Source organism: Herpailurus yagouaroundi, unplaced genomic scaffold (assembly GCF_014898765.1).
Source record: "Herpailurus yagouaroundi ecotype Mexico unplaced genomic scaffold, PumYag 410, whole genome shotgun sequence".
Lineage (NCBI taxonomy): Eukaryota > Metazoa > Chordata > Mammalia > Carnivora > Felidae > Herpailurus > Herpailurus yagouaroundi.
This window is the reverse complement of record NW_024412627.1, coordinates 2,852,330-2,876,283: the sequence shown is the minus strand read 5'-3', so window position 1 is coordinate 2,876,283 and position 23,954 is coordinate 2,852,330. Positions and strand designations below refer to the sequence as shown.

Genomic DNA, 23,954 nt, shown 5'->3' with positions numbered 1-23,954 from the left:
CCACCCTGCCCCCTCTCCACTGGCTGGATCCATTAGAAAAAGCTGTTGGTTGGCCCGCCCTGCAGGGGTGGAGTTTGGAAGGCAGGTCAGGAGCCAGGATTACAGCTTGAAAAAACCCCCAAAAGACAAAAATGAAAGCTTACTGGGCCCTGTTGTCTAGATTCACTCTTATTTTCTGCATGCTAAACTCGTATCTTGGATTTTCGGGTCAGTCTAAGCTTGGCTCTGGCTAAGGTGCTGAGGAGGGGAGCACAGGGGGGCCCTCCCACTCTAAACTCCACCCTTTCCTTCCTGGAGGACGGCCAGATCCCAGTGCTAGCTCCAGAGACCTCCCACTTTGGACTTAGAAACGCTTCAGCTCAGAAAGCAGTTCTGTACTCCCCACAACTGCACCCAGTAAGCCACAGCACAAAGGAGCCACAAGGCCAAGATCCAGAGAGGTGCGGTGAGTGCTGGGGTGGGCTGGGCTGGGCCAGACCTCCCTCACTTGGCGTCGCTAGCTCCTCTCTCTCCAGATCCTCTCTCTCTGCTGCTGCCTCTGATGGCATGGCATCCTTGTGCTTTCCCTCGGGAAAGCAGTCTGCCAACCGCAACCCGGTCCGAAACCCCCTTCCGTGACTCCTCTCTTTTGCTCATCTACATCTCAGACTTTAGCCCCTAAAAGAAGCTCAGTTGCTCAGCTGGCTGTGTTTATCTCCGAGCCAAGATGGAGTGTGGTTGGACAAGTGGGGTCACAGGCTGGCCTTTGGGATGTTTCCACATGTGAGGGGCCCAAGGAGCTCCAGGGGATGACAGGGCGAGGAGGCCAGTGCAGTAGGCCAGGGACTGAAGCAGGAAGTAGTATGAAAAAGAAAACAGGCGGGGACTTAGGACAGGCAGCCTCTAGAGTAGTTTTCTCAAGTGCACACTGGAATCTGGAGAGCTTCCCAAAAACTGGGATTGGGCCCCCAGAGTGATTTAACTGGTTTGGGGTGTGGCCCCAAGCTCTGGGATTTTTCAGGCCCTTCAGGTGAAGGTGCAGCCGGCGTTGTGACCCTCTGCAGGTTACGTGTGGCTTTGGACCCCAGCCCCCGCCGCTCGCTAGCCTTGTGAGTGGGGGCAAGTCACCCAGCCTTCAGTCCCTTATCTTAAAGCAAAGGTTTCAGTAGATGGCATGTTGTGATGTTAAGGGAAGTAAGCTGCACTCTGGCCCCTGACGCAGCGGCATGGAGCTGGTCCCGGACACCTCACGCCCACCACTGCAGTACGTGAAGGGGATCCCTCTCATCAAGTACTTTGCCGAGGCACTGGGGCCACTGCAGAACTTCCAGGCCCAGTCCGATGACCTGCTTATCAGCACCTACCCCAAATCTGGTAAGTGATGAGGGCCACCCACCCCTCTCCTGGGCCACAAGTCCTGCGTTGGGCCAGCAGGGGGCCACCCGCAGCCCTGTCTGTCTCCTCTTTCCCTGCTCTCCAGGCACCACCTGGGTGAGCGAGATCCTGGACATGATCTACCAAGGTGGCGATCTGGAGAAGTGTCGCAGGGCCCCCGTCTTTATCCGGGTACCCTTCCTTGAGTTCAAGGCTCCAGGGATTCCCACAGGTGTGCAGTAGGGCTCTAGGGCCACGTGGAACGGAGGGAGGAGGCAGGACTGGGCTCTAGCTCGGCAGACCTTTCCCCACCCACGGCACAGGTATGGAGGTTCTGAAAGACACACCGGCCCCACGAATCATCAAGACGCACTTGCCCCTGGCCCTGCTCCCTCAGACCCTGCTGGATCAGAAGGTCAAGGTGAGTGGCAGAGGAAGCCATCCCAGTTTTGGTCCTGAGAGGAAGGTCTCATCTTAAGGGGGGAGGCTGTCTGCCCCATCCTGTGGTAGAAGTCGATGAAAGTGAGCCTCCTCTGTGCAGAGCTGTGAAACGCAGTCTTCTCTGCAGGCCTCCCCAGGCCCGCAGAGGAGGGGGCTGGTGACAGTGGGGCACGCCTGGTTCCAAATCTGGGTGTGGCGGCACTGAGGGGATTAGATTAGCATCAAATAGGGTTCCGGGGACACAAACAAGTCAGCCTCTAAGCCAGTTTCCCCTCTGGTCAGACCAGGGATAACTTCCCTCACAGGGATGCTGTGAAAGGTGGAACATCCAGTGCCTGGCTCGCTGTGTGGTGATGATGCGTGGGTGTGTGTGTGGGGGGGGGGGGGTCGTCTGCCCCTCCAGGTGGTGTATGTTGCCCGCAACGCAAAGGATGTGGCTGTCTCCTATTACCACTTCTACCGCATGGCCAAGGTGCACCCTGACCCTGACACCTGGGACAGCTTCCTGGAGAAGTTCATGGCCGGAGAAGGTGGGGCTCAATCTGGAGGAAGGAGTGGGGTGGAGCTGAGCAGCGGTCAGTCAAAACTAATGCCAGCTCTGTGTCCCTGCCCCTGCCCTTTCCCCAGTGTCCTACGGGTCCTGGTATCAGCACGTGCGGGAGTGGTGGGAGCTGAGTCATACCCACCCTGTTCTCTACCTCTTCTATGAGGACATGAAAGAGGTGAGGTCACCTGCTGCCACTTCTCTCCAGAGAGCCAAGAAGCCCACAGGGACCTGCCGAGGCCCTCTCAGCCACCTTCCCCATGGCAGCCCCCACGTCAGTCCCCGGGACCCCCCCAGCCCGCCTTCCCGCCCGGGACATGGAGCTGCGGTGCCACCCGGGGGGCAACACTGTAGGGCTCGTCTCAGACCGGAGCGACACCTCGCCACCCACTGGCCATTTGCTGCCGCTGTTCTCCCTGGGGCCAGAGTTCTGAGAGACGACTGTCCCTGCCCTCACCCGTCCCTGCCCTCACCCGTTGGGACCCAGGCAGAGTTTGTTACAGGGTCACAGGGCGGTGGCAGTTAATGTGCCTCCAGGGAAGGCAGGCCCAAGGAGCTGGGGCCGGGAGGGCCGGAAGCGGAAGCGGCCAGGTCCCCCAAGGGGTTGGGAGGCCCCCTTTTGTTTGCTCAATGAGCGATCCCAACCTCTACTGAAGAGCCCCTCTGCTGCTCCAGAACCCTAAAAGGGAAATTCAGAAGATCCTGGAGTTTGTGGGGTGCACCCTGCCAGAGGAGACCGTGGATCTCATCACCCAGCAAACGTCTTTCAAGGAGATGAAGAAGAACCCCATGGCTAACTACACCACCATACCCCCTGACATCATGGATCACAGCGTTTCGGCCTTCATGAGGAAAGGTGAGCGCCCGGGCGGCTGGCCGGGCGGGGAGGCAAGCGTGGAAGCAGAGCGAGAGCTGCCCGAGCCACCCGGGGCCGCCTCTGCCGCCAGGACGCACAGCCACGCTGCCCTTCTTCCTCGTGCCCACAGGCGTCGCGGGGGACTGGAAGACCACCTTCACCGTGGCCCAGAACGAGCGCTTTGACGCCCACTATGCAGAGAAGATGGCGGGCTGCAGCCTCCGCTTCCGCACGCACCTGTGAGTGGTGCTCCCCGAGGCACGCCCGCGGCCCCGCTGCTGTGACCCGGCCTGACCCCGAGGTCGAGAATAAAATTCCGTTTGTGTTAACACCCTGAGTCTCTAATGCGAGCAAAGAGCAAACCTCAACTGAAACTAAATGCCTGCTGGGACCAGATGCGGCCATCTCCTCCGCGGCCTCCAATTCCCCAACTTGTCCTGTCAGGAGGAGGGGGAGAAGGGCCTGGAAAAGCAAAGCCAAGGAGACATGGGCAAAGGGGAACAATATTTATTTGATCACAAAATCTTCTGTTGCACTCCCCTGTGAGGATGGCAGGAGATTTGGAGTCTGCCAGCCCACTTCACTTTTTCTTGGGCTCCTTACAAGCCACCACGTACCTCTGGGCCACATTGAGGGGAGGGGAGTAACCATCCGCATAGGAGGTGTCTTCAAACAGGACTGAATAGTCATCCTGGGGCTGCAGTAGGGGGCAGACAGGAGGGGCTGGTCAGAGACCCCCAGACGAGGCCCTGTGCCGAGAATGAGCAGAACCTCTGGGGCTCCCAGCCTCTCCTGTCCCCAACCTTGCTCAAAAAGTCTAGATGTTTGAACCTAATCCCTGCTAGGACGGAGTTCTTTTCTCAGCAACAAAGAGCAAGCAGGAGGGAGACTTACTGTCTATATGGGGAGATCCTACATAGAGGATCTGGTGCCTTTTGAGGACCCTCTGTTAAGGGGATCAAGAAAAACCCAGAGGGCAGGAGGCAGGAATCCTGGAGGAAGAGGGGAGAAGGGCCTTTCCCCCACCATGAGGTGAAGGGTGACCAGCATGAGGGAGCGCAGCCGGGGACGGAGAAAGGGCCCCGGCACGGGCCTTCCCATCTCAGGGCTGCCTGTCAAAATGCACAGGTGAGGTGAGACTAGGGGACTCGTGGGTCACATTCCACTCAGGGCCTGCTGGGACTCTGAAGGTGGGAGAGGGGTTGGCTGGCACTGCCGTAGGGGGCAGGGCTGGAGGGCAGCTGCGGGGAAGTGTGAGCAGGAGACAGGGCAACGCACGGGACCCTCCTAGCTCAGAGACGCTGGAGGAGATGGTCAGGAGGGGAGGGAGGTAGACAGTGACCCCATGACTCATGGGGTCAGCCCAGCCGTCGTGTCCTGTGCGGTCTCTCCCGTGGGGGCTGCTTACCCGTTGTGGGGGCGTGTGGATCAGGGCACGGTAGAAGCAGGTGGTCTGGGGATACAGGGCCAGTACGAGCTGCTCCTTCTGAAATAAGGCTTCAGGGTCCGTCTCGGGGTTGGCCTTCCACTGGGGCAGTGGGATGATGCGCCGCCGGCTCAGGGTATGTCTCCTGGGGGATGGGGGGCTTAGGTCAACCCACGGCCAGGCAGGGGCTCCTTCCCAGCAGCTTCCATGGTCCCGCCCTGACCAGCACACTCACTCTTTGCCTTCTTCGTCGATGTCATCTACCTCATACCTGGCGAGCAAAAGGAAAACGGTGGATGCAGGGAGGTGCGCCAAGTCGGGGAGCCACGAGCGGGGCAGGGAAGGGCCCAAGGAGCCTGCTGCATACACCGTCCCCGTCCCCACAGGCACCCCGAGGGAAGCCCTTCTCCCATCCTGCACGTGGGGGAGGGGCAGCCGCACAGTTGTAAGGGGAGCGCAGACGGAGGCGTGGGTGTCGACTCACTTGTTGGTGGCATGGCTGTAGCTGACCACCTCGGCCAGGATCCACTGCTCGTCCCCATCCACAGCCTTTACCCGGGCAGCCACCTTGTCTCCAGGTTTGGCCACGTAGTCGCCAGAGGCTGGAATGGCCCCACAGAGGGGCGGGGGCCTGAGGGTGGGACAAGGTGTTAGGTCCAGCCCCTCCCACTTATCAGCTCCCTCCACCCCGGGGGCCTGCCCTCACTTGTCACCAGGCTTCCCGATCCACAGGGGCAGGGTCATGGCCGACTGCTGCAGCAGGGTCATCAGCACCCCCCTGCGCATGGTCTTCCGAGGGGGCTCCGAGTCATTGTACAGGCCCGCAATCTTGGCCGCTGTGGGAAGGAAGCGAGCCCCTGAGGCACCGGGGTCGGGGCGCCTCCCCCAGGCCCACCCGTGCACTGAGCTGCCAGTGGAGCTCGGCCTGGAACCCCAGCTCCCGAGTTAGCAGCAAGGGCCCAGATGGGATCCCGGCCCCTTCCGCCAGATGCCCGCGGAGAAACACTTGCGGACTACTCCCACGGACCGGTGAGATGTCGGGTCCGGGGGGTCCCTTGGTGCGAAGGACGAAAGAGGGCAAAAAGGGGGACTTCTGAGATGCTGGTCACATCAGATGTTCAGTCAGTGAAAATTTCACAGAGCTGTGTGTACAATTAGGTGTGCTTTTCTACTATTAGAATGTGCTGTTATTCCACATAAAGGTAAAAGAACTTTAGGTTCCTCAGTCAGACCCTTGACCTCCTCAGGCATGGCGCCACACACCCAGTCAACCTCACACGGACCCCGCTGGCGGTGTGACACGTTTGACGGGGGAGGCGACTGCCCGCTGTGGGCTCACTGAATGTTACGGTAAGAGAGGTGGGAGAGCCGGGGCGGCCTGAAGGGATCTGGAAGCCAGCACCTGTGTAAACTCCATCCTAGAACGGCCCTCACAGAGCAGCCAGGGTTTACGACAGAAAGAAGTGCGAGTGGAGGTAGCGGGAAGCAGGCACCTGCCCAGGCCCAAGAGGAAGGGAGACGAGCATGGGTGGGGGGATGAAACCTTCCAGGTCTGCACAGGGACGCTGGGGAGCCCCTGCCTCTGAGCAGGGGAGCGTCTCCATTCCCTCCCAGACCCGGGCTGCACAGATGCGCTCCCCCCATCGGAAGTCCATGGAACGAGCACACAGGGCTGAGGCTGCAGGGAGCCGTGGCTGCTGCTCTCAGAAGCCTCACTCAGCCTGGTCAAGACGCATCTCCGACTCACCGATCCGCCTTTCCTCCAACAGAGACTTGATTTCTGCTATCTTATCTAGAGCTTTCCGGAGGATACTGAGGGTGGGGAGAAGGGAGAGAAGGCGTCAGGATGAAGCACAAAGCACAGACTTCCGTCTCTGCTTACAGCAGGCTGGGTAACTCAGATCAACCCTACTGCCAAAAACTATAAACCCTAAGTGCTTATTTATTTATTTCTTAATGTTGATTTTTGACAGAGAGAGAGGGAGGAGAGGAGAGGAGACAGAGTGTGAGTGGGGGAGGGGCAGAGAGAGAGGGAGACACAGAATCACAAGCAGGCTCCAGGCTCCGAGCTGTCAGTACAGAGCCCGACGCGGGGCTCGAACTCAAGAACTGTGAGATCATGGACCTGAGCCAAAGACGGACGCTTAACCGACTGAGCCACCCAGGCACCCCTATTTATTTGGTTTGGTTTGTTTATTTATTTTAATTTTAAGTAATCTCTACACCCAACGTGGGTCGGGGGTCAAACCTCCAATCCCAAGATCAAGAGTCACATGTTCCACTGACTGAGCCAGCCAGGCACCCGTGTTTTTTTAATTTTAAAAGCATAAAAGAACCGATAAGGTAGTGAGAGGAAGCAGGCCAAAGAATCCAAGAGAATCGCAGAGAGGCAAGCAAAGCAGAGAGAACTGCATCTGACAAAGCCTGAAGAAAGCATGTTACAGGTCTGGCTGCTTTGAACAGTCTGGAGATTCTCAGGGTGGAAGTTAAGGCTCGGGGTCTGCCCACGCTGGGACGTGTAAAAGGAGACACTCCAGAGGATTGTGGGGAGTCTTCTCAGCTCAGAGCAGGGGTATGGGTAGAAGGAATCTGTCTCCAAAAGGCCACAGCCCCACTAAACCTCTGGAGTTAACTTACGGGGTTCCAGAGTGGTTGGGGCCCAGGCAATCCAGCAGACTGAACACAGTTCTCGCTGGAGGAAGATTTCTTTATCCTAGATCTTGAGGACTCTTCCCCAAAAAGTATTTCAATAGGACTAAGCAGCACAGACTCCATTTTGGGTCATTTATTCTCCTCTCCCATAGCTATTCCTCTAGTAAACCTTTAGTAAATGCCCCTGTAGTTCTGAAGGCCTTCATTTAGCAGGAGGGAGACAAATAAGAACACAGCACGATACAGCCTCGCAACTGTGTCCTGCTGGGTCCCAGGCTCTCGTGGAGCTTGTCAGGCAGATGGAGTGGGGCAGTCCAAAGCAGGGAGGGGTGGACATGTCACCAGATATGCCTGCAGCATCACAGTTCAGCGCGGCAGGCACAGGACACAGGGAGGGCTCAGCCAGGGCCACTGCAGGCCGGGAGCACTGGGACACAGGGCAGTCAGGCACCAGGACAGGAGGGGAGTAAAAGCCAGGAGGCCAAAGGGAACCTGGGAGTCTGACCATTGCTGCTGGGCCTGTCTGAAGAACACAGCTCTATGCAGTATGTCTTAAACTGTACTCTGTGAGACATTAATGGAGTGGGTCTCAACCACATCAGAATCCCCTGGGGAGCTTTAAGAAAAAGAATCCCAATTGTTGTGAACAAGAACCATAAACAGATGCCAACGCTAAGAGACAGCTTGACCTGGAATATTTACATAATCTCGATGATCTCCCATAAGAGACTTACTAACTACACAATGGAAAACGGCCATAACCCTGGAAAAAAGTGGACGAGACCTCCTTCCTATGGAACAGGTCAAGACTAGAGCGCCACCTCTGGTCTGCAGCCTGGAACAACATCTATGCCGCAAGCGCCCGCAGCCAACGGTCAGCTGTCCAGGGCCCCGCACCTGGTGCGGAAGGACCATCCTCAGACCACAAATCATTCTCTCCTCTGGGGACCTGCCGTGTTAGCCTGGGAGTCGTTCAGGCCCTTGGGAAGCTAACCTACACCTCTGCCTGCGCCAGCCGAGCCAGGGCTAAAACCATCTTCCCCAGCCGGAACTCGGGGTGGTTGGAAGCCACTGTCTGTGGCCAAAGTATCACTGAGGACCCCATCCCTCCCACTCTTGCGGAAGGCCTTTTGCACTAAGGCTAGAAAATAATTTGTTCCTGCCTGGGAATGGCTGCCTAATTCTGGAAAGTGAAATCTTTGATCTTGTTGCCCTCTGACCTCTGCAGCCAGTGTGCAACCTCAAGCCCTTTAAAAAAAAAAAAAAAAAAAATTTTTTTTTTTTTTCTCCAACGTTTATTTATTTTTGGGACAGAGAGAGACAGAGCATGAACGGGGGAGGGGCAGAGAGAGAGGGAGACACAGAATCGGAAACACGCTCCAGGCTCCGAGCCATCAGCCCAGAGCCCCACGCGGGGCTCGAACTCACGGACCGCGAGATCGTGACCTGGCTGAAGTCGGACGCTTAACCGACTGCGCCACCCAGGCGCCCCAAAAAAGAAATTGTTAAATGAAGACACAGGCACTTTTCCATTTTCTGCAAGCAGGAGGATGAAACCCAGCCGGGGGGCAGGAAAGAGCATGTGGAGGAAAGAGCAGCAGCGTGTCAAGGAGTCAGCTAGCGGCGTGTCACGGGACTAACTCCTGACGCTGGCTCTTGGCGCCTCTTCAGTTTCCTGAGGGCTTTAATTAATCTGCTTGGAGATGTGTGGGTGGAGGAGAGTGTCGTGGGAACACACCGTGACATGTGTTCCCCACCCAGACTCCCAGACTCGGAGCCTCCCACAGGCAGGGTGGCACTTCGCCCCCTCATGTGCTCCCGGGCCCAGCACGGCACCCAGTGCTGACAAGGACTCAGAGTCTAGTGAATAAATGTATGAACTTTTGACAGTCTGAAAAGTAAAGTGGCAGAACTGCAAGAGGCTGGGCCCTGAAATTAGGAAATAAGCTTCTAAGTGTTTAACTCCCAGTGGGTCAATGGGAGAGAGGAGCCCACACCAGACTGGTTTCTGAAGCAGTCACTTTCCCAGCAGTTAAGCTTGGAAGGGCCATTTGCCTTTTACTCTCTAATGTGCGTGTCCCTCTAACTCATGCCAGCCCAACTCCAGTGCAGGTGAGCGGGAAAGGGCCTGACTATGGCCAGATGACAAACTTGTACATCAGGGAGAAGAGGCGGTGGTGAAGGGTGGGCTGGAAGGCCGGCTGGCGGTCAGAACGCTCCGTGCCTCCCCCTGGCCGGTGCCTCCCCCTGCCTAAGTCAGCCCCACCCTTTGTTCTCCTCCCCAGACCAGCACAGGGAGCCCAGCTGGTGCCTCTAAGCTAAAAAAAACCCTGGGATCTTCACCTTCCCCTGTCCCAAATGATTCCAATTTTATTTTTTTTAATTTTTTAAAAATGTTTTTATTTATTTTTCAGACACAGAGAGACAGAGCATGAGCAGGGGAGGTGCAGAGAGAGAGGGAGACACAGAATCCGAAGCAGGCTCCAGGCTGTGAGCTGTCAGCATAGAGCCCGACGCAGGACTTGAACCCAGAAACCGTGAGATCATGACTTGAGTTGAAGTCGGACGCCCAACCGACTGAGCCACCCAGGCGCCCCTGATTCCCCCAATTTTATTTCAGAATCTGCCCTTGAACCCACTCTTGCTTCTCCATCCCCACAGCCACTGTCTTGGCTCAATCCCATCACCACCTCTTGCCTGATCTCCTCACTGCCTCTGAATCTCACCCAGTCTACCGTCCACACAGCAGCCAGAGGTTTCTCTCCTTTTACATCCTCACTGGCTCCCTGTGGCCTCCAGGATAAAACCCAGTTCCTGGAAGCCCTCCACATGCTGCCTTGCCCTTCCCAGCCACACAGGACTGGTTCTCAGTCCCCCAGTGCGCATGTCCAGCGGGCACTCTTCCACAGCCTCCACACACTGTCCCCTCTGCCGTGTCCACCTGCTGACCCCTACTTCAAGTCTCTCCTCCTCCCCGCGGTCATCCCAGGCCTGCAGGCACAGTGAGCCCACCTCTGCTGGCCCATCAACCACACTGTCCTGTAACTCTTTTCTTAGGGTGCCTCTCCTTTCCGGACCGTTTGCCCTTGAAGGCAGCATCTTCGCTATCCTCGTGTCTCTATATGTGGATGGCCAGCACCAGACACAGGTGCCAGCAAAGGTTTGTAAAACAAAGATGACAGCAGGCGACGAAAATCTGGGACCATGAGCACAAGGCAGTGTGCTCATGAAGAGCCTGACGGGAGAAGAGGAAGATCTGGAACCACTAGAAATGTTTAGGGTGCTGGCCATCACCACATGTGCAGGCCAGTATTTAAACGGAGCCCATAACTCATTAGTGAGTTGTGAAATTAATTTCCTGGGTAACAACCAGCATTTAAAAAAAAACAGAACAGAGGATACCTGGCTGGCTCAGCCGTAAGAGCATGCAACTCTCGATCTCTGGGTCATGAGCTTGAGCCCCACACAGTGGGTGTAGAGATTACTTAAAACAAAACAAAACAAAACAACACACACACACACACACACACACACACACACACACACAAAGACATAGTAACAGTACAAACTATTTCTTGTTCCAATTCTATGATATATGTGCATATAAAATAAATGTGAAAAGACAATCATTAAACCATTCTAGCATGGTATCCAAGAATATGGACTTTGGGTCTGAAGTTGGGCTCCCCCACTTACTAGCTGTATGTCTTTTAGCAGATTATAGAACCCCTTGTGTCTTAGTTTCCTCATCTGTAAAATGGTGGCTCTGAGCATTGAGATAAATACATAAAGTACTTGGAATAATGCCTGGCACAGTAAGGCCAATAGGAGTCTTTATTAATATTATTAACATGACGATTATGTATTTAATATTATTATTATTATTAAGCCACAACAGAAAATGTATTTCCTACCACAGGTAATGATCAGAAGTTTGAAAAACACTGGTCTTAGGCACTATATATACAACCGTCTCATATGCTGACAATTCTGTAGATGGTTATTATCCCCATTGTAATGATGGAGCAACTGAATCTCGACGGAAGGGCCTGCTCAAAAGGTCACTGTGGCTGGTAAATGGCAGTGCTGGGGTCTGGTCCCCACCTCACTGCCATCTATAAAACAGCAGGGCTATCGGGAAAGAGAGGTCCAAAAGTGGGTTCTAGGGAAGGCAAGCCCCCAGGGACAGCCTGGGGAGTGGGAATCTGCTTATCCGTGGCAGGAAAGGCGGCTGGGGCTGTGGTTTGTAGGCTTCTGGAGCCCAGCACACGGGCAGGGAAGGGGAGATGAGGGCAGGGCGGTGGGACAGTACTCACTTGCACTCCGCCTCCGCATCGGCCTTGGCGGTTGTATAGAGCCCACGCAGCTTTGTCCGGTAATAGGGAGAGACTGCAAAGTGAACAGAGAAAGAGGCGTGGGCAAGGGGCAGCTGGTGGTCACGTGGCCCTGCTTCCAGTACACCCAAATCAGACTTCCGGAGGCTTACAGAGGCCACGGGCCAGGGTGTGAGCTTTATTGGGTCAGAAGTGCTCTCTGAGGCAGATGCCCATGTTCGACGAGTTCACATTTTCATATGGTACAGATCACATCATTACATGTCAGGAGAGGACTTTCTAATCTCTGCCATTGCATTACAGAAGATACGTGTCAGCACAGAAGAAGACAGACAACAACTCTCAAAGCTGCTCAGGGTTGGAAAGCACCAACCCAGGAGGCTGAGCATGAGGGCCGCTGGGGCATGTGCAGTGCACGGGAGGGAAGCTCTCTCTAGAAAACACCAGCCTACGGGGGATGCTTGTGTGCCCAAAGGGGTTCCCCTGGATGCAGCCTCATTTCATTGACGTCCCAGTCCCTAGAATTGGGGGATTTTAAGGCTCCTTAGTGCTAAGTCATCTGCTATCTGTTTCCTGGGTCACCATATATCACACAGCCTAAGGGAAAACTGTCCCTCTGGCTAAGGAGCGGTTCATTTCGGGTTGTGTAGGTACATGCAAAAATCCTGTCCAAATCCTGTCCGACACTAGTAACAGTCAGGTTCCCTGTCTCGGCCCATACCCCTTTCTCTTGTGAGCCCAGCTACTTACTCTTGTTCTCTGTCTGCATCCGCTCATGGGTCTTCTGGATGTTCACTAAGTTGTGTTCGCTCCGTGAACGCTCTTCCTGCAAGGGTGAGGTCAACAGGCATGAGGGCGGCCCTTTATCCTGCTGTGGCACCCCGCATCCCAGGCCAGAGGCTCCAGAAATATTTATACCGGCATCTCCTGACCCTTACTTTTCAGGTTACATCCCACTACAAAAGACTTCATTTGGGAAGGAATTTCCGGGAACCGCTCCCTTCTGGGCCACATGACTGTGTGGTGCATGGCTCCCAGGAGATGGGTCCCTGTGTAACTATAAACCTGGATGACCGAATGCTTGGAGAGGACCCTGATTATAATGGACCAAAGTATAGCAGCGGCACATCCAATAGGCCGTGCACAAACACACACCACTCTTATTTTTGTGAATGAAAAGATATCTTTTTAAATGGAAAAAAATGGCTTTCTGATAGGATTAAAGCAGCAGGCATCACATGGTGGGTCCAAATTCCCCTGGGGAACCTTCTCGCCCTGAGGTGAAGAAGGTTTGGAGAGGCCATTTGATACATTCAGGCTAAAATACATCTACGTGTGGCCACCATACATCCAGTATAGGGCACCCAGCATTTTGGAGTACGAAATGGGTCTCCTCACTGCACCCAGGCCAGTAGACAGCAATGGCAACAAAATGCGTGCTGGAGAAAGTACACTGGCCCACAGACAGAAAGGGTTTTAGGGGAGACGGGTGCTAGTGTGCGCCTTATGGGACAATTGAATACACTTTTAAGGAGAAGTGGCATTCAGAGGAAGACTGATTAGTAAAATGAACAGACTAAGGTGAGTTCTCTGGTAGGAGGAAGACAAGGAGTGTGTGTCCACCTGGAAAGATGAGGAGTTAGTGTATTGGGCCAGGTCAATCCAACAGATAGTGCTGGATAATTCACGGACCCATGTGTTGTTGGGAAAGGTTTGCCATCCTGCCCCTCAGGGCCTCTTGGCTATTTTAATCTAGACGGGGGCTGCACAGCCATGGGGCAATGGCCCTCCATTCTAGCCACTGAGCTCCAAGGACACACCTAGGGGAAGTACGGGTTTCTAAACCTGTGGCGGCCCTTCTAGAGCACCTGTACAGGGCTTTTATAATTTATATTGATGCACCATGATTACCTTGATCCAAGAACAGATCAAAATAAGACATCCTGGGGCGCCTGGGTGGCGCAGTCGGTTGAGCGTCCGACTTCAGCCAGGTCACGATCTCGCGGTCCGTGAGTTCGAGCCCCGCGTGGGGCTCTGGGCTGATGGCTCGGAGCCTGGAGCCTGTTTCCGATTCTGTGTCTCCCTCTCTCTCTGCCCCTCCCCCGTTCATGCTCTGTCTCTCTCTGTCCCAAAAATAAATAAACGTTGCAAAATAAGACATCCTGAGGTACAGCTGGCAGAGGTAGGGCTGTTACTTTGAGTATTGCTTAGGTCCTTCCCATAGGGAGGAGGTGAGCCCCGCTGTACAAGGGCACACAATGAAAACCAGTCTCTTTACAAGCCTGTGAGCTGCAACAGGGTGACTGGCTTTGTCACCAGAACCCAGAAATAACTGAATCGTGGCCAACCGTAATAAAGCAAATATGGTAAAGTATACTTTTATTGTCCAGGACAATATCTAGTTAAGTACGATATCTAGTAAGTGGGCAAGGCCAATTCCGGTGGAAAGGCATAAGAAATAAGTCTATAATTCTTACTAACTTGTTCTATAATGAAACTGAATTCTACCATGACCATAGTTCAACAGTGTACCACCCTGGTATCGCCAGTAAAACTCAACTGCCTTACGTGAAGAAGTCATATGATAATTCTGGTACCAGTGCCCAAAGGAACAGTTCAACACAAACGTATTATAAGGCACAAACAGGAGTGGATGAAGGGGCGAAATGGGTAACCAAATTAGTATAAAAATATGAAAATGTATGTAATGGCTCAATAGGACAGGCTGTTTCTTGAAGTCTATCCCGACCCCACACCGGCTCCTCCAAATGTCAGGCATACTCGTGTTGATACTGCTGCTATAGCTGATGTAGAAATGCTGTATTAAACGTAGATGCTCCAATATCATTTCGCTCTAAGGGAGCCTAGGCCAAGGGCTGGGGACGGGGGGCTGTGCCGGAAAAGTTGAACTCAACAGGCCTGTGTTTTCAGATCCTGCACATTCCAAAAAAGTTTTGGCCCTTGACCAGCTCCTGGGAGAGAACCTCTGCCTGCACTCCTGGAATATCCTGCCCAATAAGAGTATCTGTGTTCAGCTGAGATAAGAGGGTGGAGGGAAAAGAGGAATGGCCATAATGGGTACAGGGCATTTTTGTCAGATGATGTCAACATTCTGAAATTGATCGTGGTGATGGTTGCACAATTCTGTAAATACACCAAAACCACTGGAATCGGACACTTGGAACTAGTGAACCAGATCTCGATATAGCCGTCATTAAACAGAAAGAATCACAAAATCCTCTCGTTCTTAAAACGCATTCTTCACATCACCTGGGCTCCTGCACGTCCAATCTCTCTGAACACAACCCTCCCCACCCCCCCCCCCCCCCCCCCCCCCCCCCACCCCTGCCCCTGCCCCTGCCACTCACATGCTGCCCTCCAGGAGCCAAGGGCTGCAGCTTTTTACCTGGGTTTGTTTGATCAGCTGATGGAGCTCCGTGAGAAGTTCTGCAATGCGGGAATCAGCAGACACCAGGGCCATTGCATACGGGGTGCCTGGGTGGAGAGGAATAGGAGAGAACCCTGTTAGTGGCTGCTACGGGTTCATCGTGTCCTCCAAAAGGTATGTTGAAGCTCGGAATGTCAAATGATGACCTTGTACCAGAACATACTAAAACTACAGGAATTTCATATAATTTCTAGAACAGTTACAGCATTTACCCAAACAACATAACCTTTATCATCATCTCTGTGATACAACTTCCCAAGTAGCTTACCATACCAAATAAACCAGCCTAATCAGTCAAAAAGACGTTATTTAGAGTTTGAATCTTGGGAAGTTTCATGGTACATGCCTAAACAGGATCATAGATCACTATAAAACTCCATATTTAACTAACCAAGCTGACAATAAGAGATCATTTCAATCTTAGTCATGATTACATACAAAGTTCTTTTCAAAGATTTGCCTTGACAGACCTTCTACAACTTTCTTTTTCACTCAGGCTTTGTCCTAAGCCTTCTCTCTCTAAATAAACAGTCTCATTTTAGGACAAAATTACTTTATTTTTCCTCTCAACAAAATGTATTCTCATTTCTTGTATCTTCCTAACACATTTCCCACTTTCCTACATACAGAGTTGAGTCTCTTGTTAAGCATGCTTTGTTGAAAGATTGTGCTATGGGAAAACATGTTTTTAGAAATTATGAACTATATTCATAAATTTGCCAATCTAAAGAATTCTGGTGTAGCAGACAGTTCACAATTGGTTACTACTTCATGTTCACTGGAAACTAAGGTTTCTAAGTTAAAATTCTATTAAACATAATTAAGGCTGATGGAAATGATGAGGAAAGCAACCCTGTCAGTTTCTCCACAATAAGAAGCCAAAAACACAAACCTATGTTCAGAAAACAATGCTTTAGGTATTTTACCTTATTTAGAAAGGTTATGGATATCCAATGAATTCAATCCAATTTATCATTTAACTTAGCAAAACTTTAAAACTTTCAGGTTACTGGGGCACCTGGGTGGCTCAACCGGTTAAGCATCCAACTTTGGCTCAGGTCAGGATCTCATGGTTTATGAGTTTGAGCCCCACACTGGGGCTGACAGCTTAGGGTTAGGGTTAGGGTTAGGGTTAGGGTTAGGGTTAGGGTTAGGGCTGACAGCTTAGAGCCTGGAACCTGCTTTGGATTCTCTGACTCCCTCTCTCTCTGCCCCTCCCCTGCTTGCATCGGTACTCTCTCTCTCAAAAATAAATAAACATAAAAAAAAATTCATGCTACAAAAGATCTTGAAAGCCATTAAAAGTTTTACCTAGAAACCTTTTCATTTATTCAACCTACCTACTTGTTCGTAACCATTACCCATGAAAGCTTTATGAGACAGTTCATGAGATCGAGCCCCACCTCAGGCTCTGTGCTGACAGCACAGAGCCTGCTTGGGATCCTCTCTCTCTCTCAAAATAAATAAACTTAAAAAAAATAAACAAACTTAAATTGACTTTACATCAAAATATGTTGCACCTGTGCCCACTAAAAGTCAATCAATCTGCTCCACACTGTCCATGTTACTTGGGGTACCTGTGGGGAAATCTGAGGGGTGGTTTAAGTCCAAGGGAGCCGTTAGGCCCCTTCTTGCTGACCTGGGAGGTGTTTCAGTTTGAACCTCATAAGGAGGTGGCCCAACAGCTTGGAGTGCTCTCCGCTCCTTGACACTGAGAGGAGGACCAGAAACCACTGGTGCCACAGGCACTGAAGAGGGTGCAGGAGCCTGTTAGGTAAGCCTTGCCTAGGGTGGAGGGTGGTGCAGAAACAGGAGGAGAGGGAGGAGGAGGCAGAAGAGGCGAGGTGCTGCCTGCAAGGCTGGAGGCGATAAAAGCCCAAACAGAAGAAAGAGACTCCCGGTCACCAGACAGAAGAACAGATGAACATTTTCTTTCCCCCAACAAAATGTGAAAAAAGACAGTCTAGTCTGGCCAGACAATACAGGGAACCCCCTTGAAACAAAAGGAGTTTCTTTTTTATTTTTTTAATTTTTTTTTTCAACGTTTATTTATTTTGGGGACAGAGAGAGACAGAGCATGAACGGGGGAGGGGCAGAGAGAGAGGGAGACACAGAATCGGAAACAGGCTCCAGGCTCCGAGCCATCAGCCCAGAGCCCGACGCGGGGCTCGAACTCACGGACCGCGAGATCGTGACCTGGCTGAAGTCAGACGCTTAACCGACTGCGCCACCCAGGCGCCCCATAAACAAAAGGAGTTTCAAAAGCTGCTTGGGAATATTCCTTAAAGTCCTCATCCTGAGGAAGACCTATAACAGACAATTGGCTCTGTTTATCACAGCCATTAACCTGGAGACGAAGGAGGGAGACGCCTCCACGTACAAGGATCAGGCGACATTCATCCAGGTCTCTCGAGACAGATTTCAGATCTGACACACAAAAGCAGCAGCAAAGAGGAGACGAGTAACTCAGGAAAAAGGGGGGGGGGGGGCTGTACAGGATCCTGGCAGCAACCTGTTTACAAAGAGACAAGGTGGGTGGGCACACAGGACAGAACACAGGCTTGTGGCTGATTAACAGAAGTACAAGGCCTAAGGCAGGTGAGCTGATGGTGGATTGAGGAGTGGAGGAGGTGGGTGTTCTCAGGGCCCCTAAAAGAGCACAGACAGATCAGGGTTTGGGTACAGATCCGTAAAAGCCTGACCATATGGGATTTCGGTCTATTTTTCTGGTCAGACTTCCCCATCCTTTAGTTTATACTGAGGCCGACAATGTTACAAAGAAGCCGATGTGGGAAGGAAGCATACAAGGTGCCAGGGTCAAACTGGTTCTAGTTTCTCAAGATGCATCTCAAGGCGGGGTGGGATGGGATCAAGGATTTAGAGGAAAGAAAGTTGGCAGTCTCCTGGGCTAGAGGCGTCCCTGCTGAACCCCAAGAGCGCCACCTTGGAGAGTCTGGGCCCTGGGACATCTCCCTGGAACCATCACGCTATCATCCCTGATGCAGGTGGGCATCCCCAACCTGCTGCCCTCTTTGGCCTAGCGTGCCCCCCAAGAGGGAACCCCTGCCCATCCTTCCTTTCAATCAACATGCGTGTCCTTGGGAGAGACAGGAGAAGTCTCCCCTGTACTGAGATATAATCTGGCATACTGGAATTTTTTGTTTCCTTTTGAGGCCTTTCCCCAGGGAGATCAGAGAGAGAGAGCAGAACAAAGAGTGACTAAGCAACTGTCCAGCACAAGGAAGGTGAGAACCTCACCGATGAAGACGGTCACTCGACCTGTTGTTACCCTGTCCCTTCATGGCTGCCAAAGGTGTTGCCGTGTGAACTGGGGAGACCCCGATCCCTGGAGCCTTGACCCAGCCAGACCTAAAGCGGATGCTGGAGGTTCTTGGTCTTGTCTCAGGAAGGAGCTCAGGACAGACATGCAGCACAGCAGATGAGTAAAAGAAGTGGGGAGGGAAAGGTTATTAAAGTGAAAAAGACACTCTCGAGATGTGAGAGCAGGCAAGCTCGAGAGAGTGAGCTGCACGCCCTGGCACTTGGGTTTCTATCTTTTATTGGCAGTGTTAACTAGGGGGCAGTATTTATTCTTTGGGGTGGGGAGTAGGGTTCGGCACTTTTTCTTTAAATCCAAATTAACTCCATTGTGTTAGGAGACGGGGAATCCTCTGGGACTGAAGAAGCTGATCCCATCCATAGTTACATTAACTAAGAGTCCTTGACCAAAATCTCCCTCGGCTTCTGAATGGCATCCTATCAGGAACACTGCTGAAGCTTCCTGGGGTTCAGGGCGGCAGGAGGCACCCTCCCCTGACTGCTCTGACACCCCTGTACTACTTGAGGAGGGATGTGGGCCTCCCTCCACTTCCCCTATTGCACCCTAACCTGCAGTAGGTGCGGGGAGATGGACTGAAATGCCGCAACCATTGAGGCTGCCTCTTTCCATTTTGGGGGAGTCGGTAGGCTTGGTGACCAATAATGATACCCTTCGTAAGCCTCTGGATCTAGCAGTAATGGATGGGGTGGAGGTCCTGGCCTTTGTTTAGAAGGGGCAGCCATTTCACATCGAATTACGCATGAGCTATCTAAGGTACCTTTACCCTGAGAGCAGGACCAAGAACACCAAACAGTCGATGGGGAAGGTCAAATGAGAGACATGAAAAGATGGCAGTGTGGAACTCCTACCTAACCCGGGCAACTTTCTCATGAGTTTCAGCCGTGATCCAGTCCCAAGGGAGGGGTCCCCTGTTGGGTGAGTGCCCCAAATGGGAACAGCTCCCACCTGTCCCTTTCGGGAAGCACACAAGAAGATGTACCTTGAATTTTATGCTCATCGAGGGATCACACTGGTCTATTTAGGGGGTCTGAAGGTTGGCAGCCACCCTAATGACATGTATGGCCATCCCAAGCCCAAGAAGAATACAAACATTACAAAAAACAGCAAAACAGGAGCTCCCGGGTGGCTCTGTCAGTTAAGTGTCTGACTTCGGCTCAGGTCATGATCTCATGGCTCCTGAGTTTGAGCCCTGCGTCAGGCTGTGTACAGACAGTTCAGAGCCTGAGGCTACTTCGGATTCTGTGTCTCCCTCTCTCTCTCTGCCCCTCCCCTGCTCACACTCTGTCTCTCTCAGTCCCCAAAATAAACAAACACTAGAAAAAAATAATAAATAAACCAGTAAAACAGGGAGAGCCTGATTTCTGACCAACGCTGTTACGGCCAAGGTACCAGTGTCCAGCTGGGGGGCAGAAGTTTGTCCCTCCCTGTAGTGTAGCCACAGGCACAGGTTCTCTCCTGAGCACTTGGACAAGGCACATTCTGGAGAGTCATACTATTCAGGACATCTCCGAAAAAGAACAAGTAAGAAACAAATACTGGGGGTAAAGACTTACCAAGCCGCACTGAAGCTCCTGAATTTCTTTCATCACTGTCCCCATACAGGCTACCAAAAATTATGTGGGGGTTGAGGCCAACAGTAAAGAAAGAATTCTTGAGCCGCTGACAGTGCAACTTACTAAGTGTATTTAAGTAGCATGGGAACCCGACCCATGGGCAGAAGGTGCTGTACTTTTGCTGTGTGAGGCTGGTGGTTATATATACTCAGTAATCAAAGGGAAGGAGGCATGCTGGGAATATCAGATAACCAAAATTTCTTTGAATTTCTTTGAATGTCTACTCGTAAAACTACTTTTGCAAGATTCCTTTGTCATTCAGTTCGATATTAACTACTGGAGATATAGAGGCAGTCGCGAGACCCTTACAGAATGTAGTAACCAGCATGTATTTGATCTGTATCAAAACTATGCAGGCTTTAGGTCAGCTTCCTGGATAAGGGTAAACATCTTCCTGCTTCTGTCCCTCATCATTTTCAGTGCAATCCCAGCTGGCTTCTTTGCAGAAATTAACAAGCTCATCCTAAAATCCATTTGGTAACTCAAGGGATCGAGAATAGACAAAACAATCTCGAATATAAAGATGTTTTCCCAATTACAAAATGCACTACACAAAGCTATAGCAATCAAGGCGATGCAGTACTGGCATAAGGATAGACCTATCGATCAATGACACAGAATCGAGAGACCAGAAATAAACCCTCATACCTACGGTCAATTAATTTCCAACCAGGGTGCCAAGACAACTAGAATAGTCTTTTTGACAAACAGTACTGGGACAACTAGGTATCCATATGTAAAAGAATGAATTTTGACCCCTTCCTCAGACCATATACAAAAATATCTGGGGCACTTAGGTGGCTCAGTCGGTTAAGCATCTGACTTCAGCTCAGGTCATGATCTCATAGTTCATGAGTTCGAGCCCCGCATCAGGCTCTCTGCTATTGGCACGGAGCCTGCTTTGGATCCTATGTCCCCCTCTCTCTCTCTGCCCCTCCCCACTTGTTCTCTTTCTCTCAATAAATAAACTTAAAAAAGATCTGAATAGACAGTTCTCCAAAGAAGATATATAAATGGCCAAAAAGCACATGAAAAGATACTCAGTATCACTAGCCATCAAGAAAATACAAATCAAAACCACAAGGAGGTATCATTTCACATTAAAAAGAGACATAACAAGTGTTGGTGAGGATGTGGAGAAATCCTACGAATGGAGGAAAGTGGTATTGTTCACACAAAGGCAGATATGATTCAACAATAAAAGGAACGAAGTATGACACATACTACAACACAGGTGAACCTTGAAAACCTTATGCTAAGTAAAAGAAGCCACACACGACAGACTGCATTACCTACTGTACGATTCCATTTAGATGAAATATCATCTAGGTAAATCCACAGAAAATGGCGGCGGGGGGGGGCGGGAGTGTGGTTAGGGGGAAAGGGACTGTTAATGAGTACGGGGCTTTTTAGCCAGTGGATGACCACGTTCTAAAACTGATTGTGGTGACAGCTGCACAACTCTGAATATACTGAAATTCACTGAGTTGTTAATTTTAGATAGATATACCTCCCCACGCCCAGCCCAGCCTCAGGTAAACACTAATCTATTTCTGTTTCTATAGATTTTTTTTAATTTTTTTAAAAATGTTTATTTATTTTTGACAGAGAGAGAGAGAGAGACAGAGAGACAGAGACAGAGCATGAGTGGGGGAGGGGCAGAGAGAGAGGGAGACACAGAATCCAAAACAGGCTCCAGGCTCTGAGCTGTCAGCACAGAGTCTGACACGGGGCTTAAACTCACGGACAGCGAAATCACAACCTGAGCTGAAGTCGGACACTCAACCGACTGAACCATCCAGGCGCCCCTCTATAGATTTTCCTATTGTGCACTTCATTTATTCTCATTGTTGAATAATATTCCTCTGCTTGCATACACCACACTTTGTATATTAATCCATCAACTGATAGACATTTGGGTTGTGTTCACTTTTGGCTAATGAGAATAACACTGTTATGAACAGTCATGGACAAGCTTTTCTGTGGACATGTTTCCATTTTCTCGGTCTATACCCAGGAGTGGAACTGCTGGGTTGTATGGTAACTCTAGGTTTAACCTTTTGAGGAGCTGCCAGATGGTTTCCAAAGTGGGCGCACCATTTTACATTCCCAGCAGCAAAGCACCAGGGTTCCGATATCCCTACATCTGCAGCAGTGCGTGTAACTGTCTTTCTGATCACAGCCCTCCTAGTGGGGTTGAAAAGTTAACTAGCAGTTTTGATTTGCATTTCCCCCATGGCTAATGATGCTGAACGTGTTTTCACCTGTTTATTAGCCATTTGTGTGTCTGCTCTGGAGAACTGCCCTTTACCCATTTTTATTGGGTTATCTTTATTTTTGTCTTTGAAATACATTTTTAAATGTCTACACAGTCCAATTTATCTATTTTTCCTGATTGCTTGGGATACAAGACACATTTTCCCACATGCAACACTATTTTTTACCACCACAGCTTTACATAATACATTTTAACACAGGGAAGAACATGTCCCTTAAAAAAAAAAAAGTCCAGCTGCATTAGCTAGAATCGCATGAAATAATGGATCTCGAGTTTAGAGAGTTTAGAGATTAGAAGCGTACAAACTTGAGAATGATCAGCATGAAGGAACTGATCTGCTGAGTGAGAAAAGAAAAAGGAGAAAGACCCCCCCAGTGAGCTACAACAAAGGTGAAGGTGTGGACGGAAGGAGAGCTCAGTGGAAAGATCCCAAGGAGGATGGATTCGCGTGGAAAAGAGTTGTTCTCTCCCGCTAAGTAAAGCAGGAACCCTGGGTGGAGCCACTTGCCGTGGACCTGCCCACACCGGTGCACGGTAAAATTGGGGCGAGCCCCACAACCGGACGGGTGCATCTGACTTTAAGCTGTGCCACCACAAACACCGGCGGCAGGCGTGCCCACAATGCTGTCCCGTAAATCGGTGTCGTTCCCGGCAAGTCTGTCTGACATTTCAACCTTTCTCTCTCTTTCAATGTTTTTGCTGCTGCCCTCAGACCCAGGTCTGAGCCCCCCTAGCTGAAGTCCCAAGTTCCCACTCTGGTCAGAAGAGAAGCCAGAGACCCTGTTCCCACCATGAACAGGACAAGCTAAGTGCAGCAGCACCGGTCACCTCTGCACTTAGTGAAGAGCAACCCGTCATCTGTGCTCTGAATCCCATCTCCTCTCGGGCCGGCTGACGCCCCTTTCCTACGCCGTATGGCACACGAGCATACTTTAGGAGAGCCCATCTTAAAAATTAAATATGTAAGAGCTTCCAAACCCCACACTCCCCTCCAGCTCCCCACCTCGTCTCTTCACGGCAAAATTTCAGAAGTGGTCCAAGCCTGTGCTTCTAGTCCTCGCCCCCATTTGACTTTGCAACCCACTTCAGTCTAGCCTCCGTCCTCCCCAGCCCAGCGATGATGCTCTCGGGAGAACCAGGAACCGCACAGGTCAAAGAATTAGATCCTTCCCCTGCCTGCATCCGCTGGACACAGGTGCCCACTGCCTCTTCCCCTGGCGTCAGGGCCTCCGTCCTGCGTGGTCAGCCTCCACTCCTCTCCTGCACCGGCCTCTTGCCGGCCTGTCCTGCAAATGCTGGCGCTCCTTGGGGCTCGAGCCTGGCTGCCGCCGTATACACTTCCAGGTCTCTCCCCCACCCCACCCTGCCCTGGCCGCCACCCCATCCACCTGCCCTCAGATGTTACAGAAAAGGACTCGGGAGTGGTCTCAGTCAGGACTTTACTAGGACCTCAGGAAACAGGCAATGGGAGAGACAGGAGCCACCATGCAGGAGAAGCACATGTACACAACTACCTCCTGCCAGAGCTGTGGCACCAGAGAGGGTGGAGGCCTGAGGGGAAGGCAGTGTGGATGCGGGGGGGGGGGGGGGGGGGGTGGGTGGGGGAGGGTGGGGGGTTTTGGGGGGGGGCGTGTATAAACAAAGAGTGAAAAAAAACACAGGCCCGATA

General features: G+C 51.7%; 2 protein-coding genes across 6 annotated transcripts in view; one reads left to right on the top strand and one right to left on the bottom strand.

The window, feature by feature from the left end:
• Positions 1 to 327: 327 nt before the first annotated feature.
• Positions 328 to 3,525, top strand: LOC121022494 (sulfotransferase 1A1). Of its 4 annotated transcripts, none has more exons than XM_040463667.1 (8): positions 328 to 440; positions 1,170 to 1,353; positions 1,460 to 1,585; positions 1,677 to 1,774; positions 2,198 to 2,324; positions 2,422 to 2,516; positions 3,014 to 3,194; positions 3,325 to 3,525. In XM_040463667.1, the coding sequence occupies exons 2-8, from the start codon at positions 1,206 to 1,208 to the stop codon at positions 3,435 to 3,437; spliced, it is 888 nt and encodes a 295-aa protein (XP_040319601.1). In that variant the 5' UTR covers positions 328 to 440; positions 1,170 to 1,205; the 3' UTR covers positions 3,438 to 3,525. The 4 variants fall into 4 exon arrangements, with proteins under 4 accessions (XP_040319601.1, XP_040319605.1, XP_040319602.1 ...); XM_040463671.1 differs by having other exon boundaries at positions 332 to 440; positions 1,178 to 1,353; XM_040463668.1 differs by having other exon boundaries at positions 333 to 445.
• Positions 3,526 to 3,685: 160 nt separating this feature from the next.
• The window catches only part of SGF29 (SAGA complex associated factor 29), a 32,601-nt gene continuing 12,332 nt past the window's right edge, over positions 3,686 to 23,954 (bottom strand). For both annotated transcript variants that reach the window (XM_040463673.1, XM_040463672.1), the window contains 9 exons: positions 15,013 to 15,101; positions 12,357 to 12,432; positions 11,589 to 11,661; positions 6,368 to 6,432; positions 5,327 to 5,456; positions 5,105 to 5,251; positions 4,856 to 4,891; positions 4,603 to 4,765; positions 3,686 to 3,891 (listed from right to left, as the gene is read on the bottom strand). In XM_040463673.1, coding sequence (XP_040319607.1) covers positions 3,775 to 3,891; positions 4,603 to 4,765; positions 4,856 to 4,891; positions 5,105 to 5,251; positions 5,327 to 5,456; positions 6,368 to 6,432; positions 11,589 to 11,661; positions 12,357 to 12,432; positions 15,013 to 15,087 — 882 coding nt within the window. In that variant the 5' untranslated portion in view covers positions 15,088 to 15,101 and the 3' untranslated portion in view covers positions 3,686 to 3,774. The remainder of the gene's footprint in view (positions 3,892 to 4,602; positions 4,766 to 4,855; positions 4,892 to 5,104; positions 5,252 to 5,326; positions 5,457 to 6,367; positions 6,433 to 11,588; positions 11,662 to 12,356; positions 12,433 to 15,012; positions 15,102 to 23,954) is intronic.

Excerpts from the sequence above, each read along its gene's own strand:
- LOC121022494 (XM_040463667.1), top strand. The coding sequence starts at position 1,206 with ATGGAGCTGGTCCCGGACACCTCACGCCCACCACTGCAGTACGTGAAG. Across the intron at positions 1,586-1,676 it reads GGCTCCAGGGATTCCCACAG|GTATGGAGGTTCTGAAAGAC; the intron begins GTGTGCAGTAGG and ends CCCACGGCACAG. Across the intron at positions 2,517-3,013 it reads TCTATGAGGACATGAAAGAG|AACCCTAAAAGGGAAATTCA; the intron begins GTGAGGTCACCT and ends CTGCTGCTCCAG.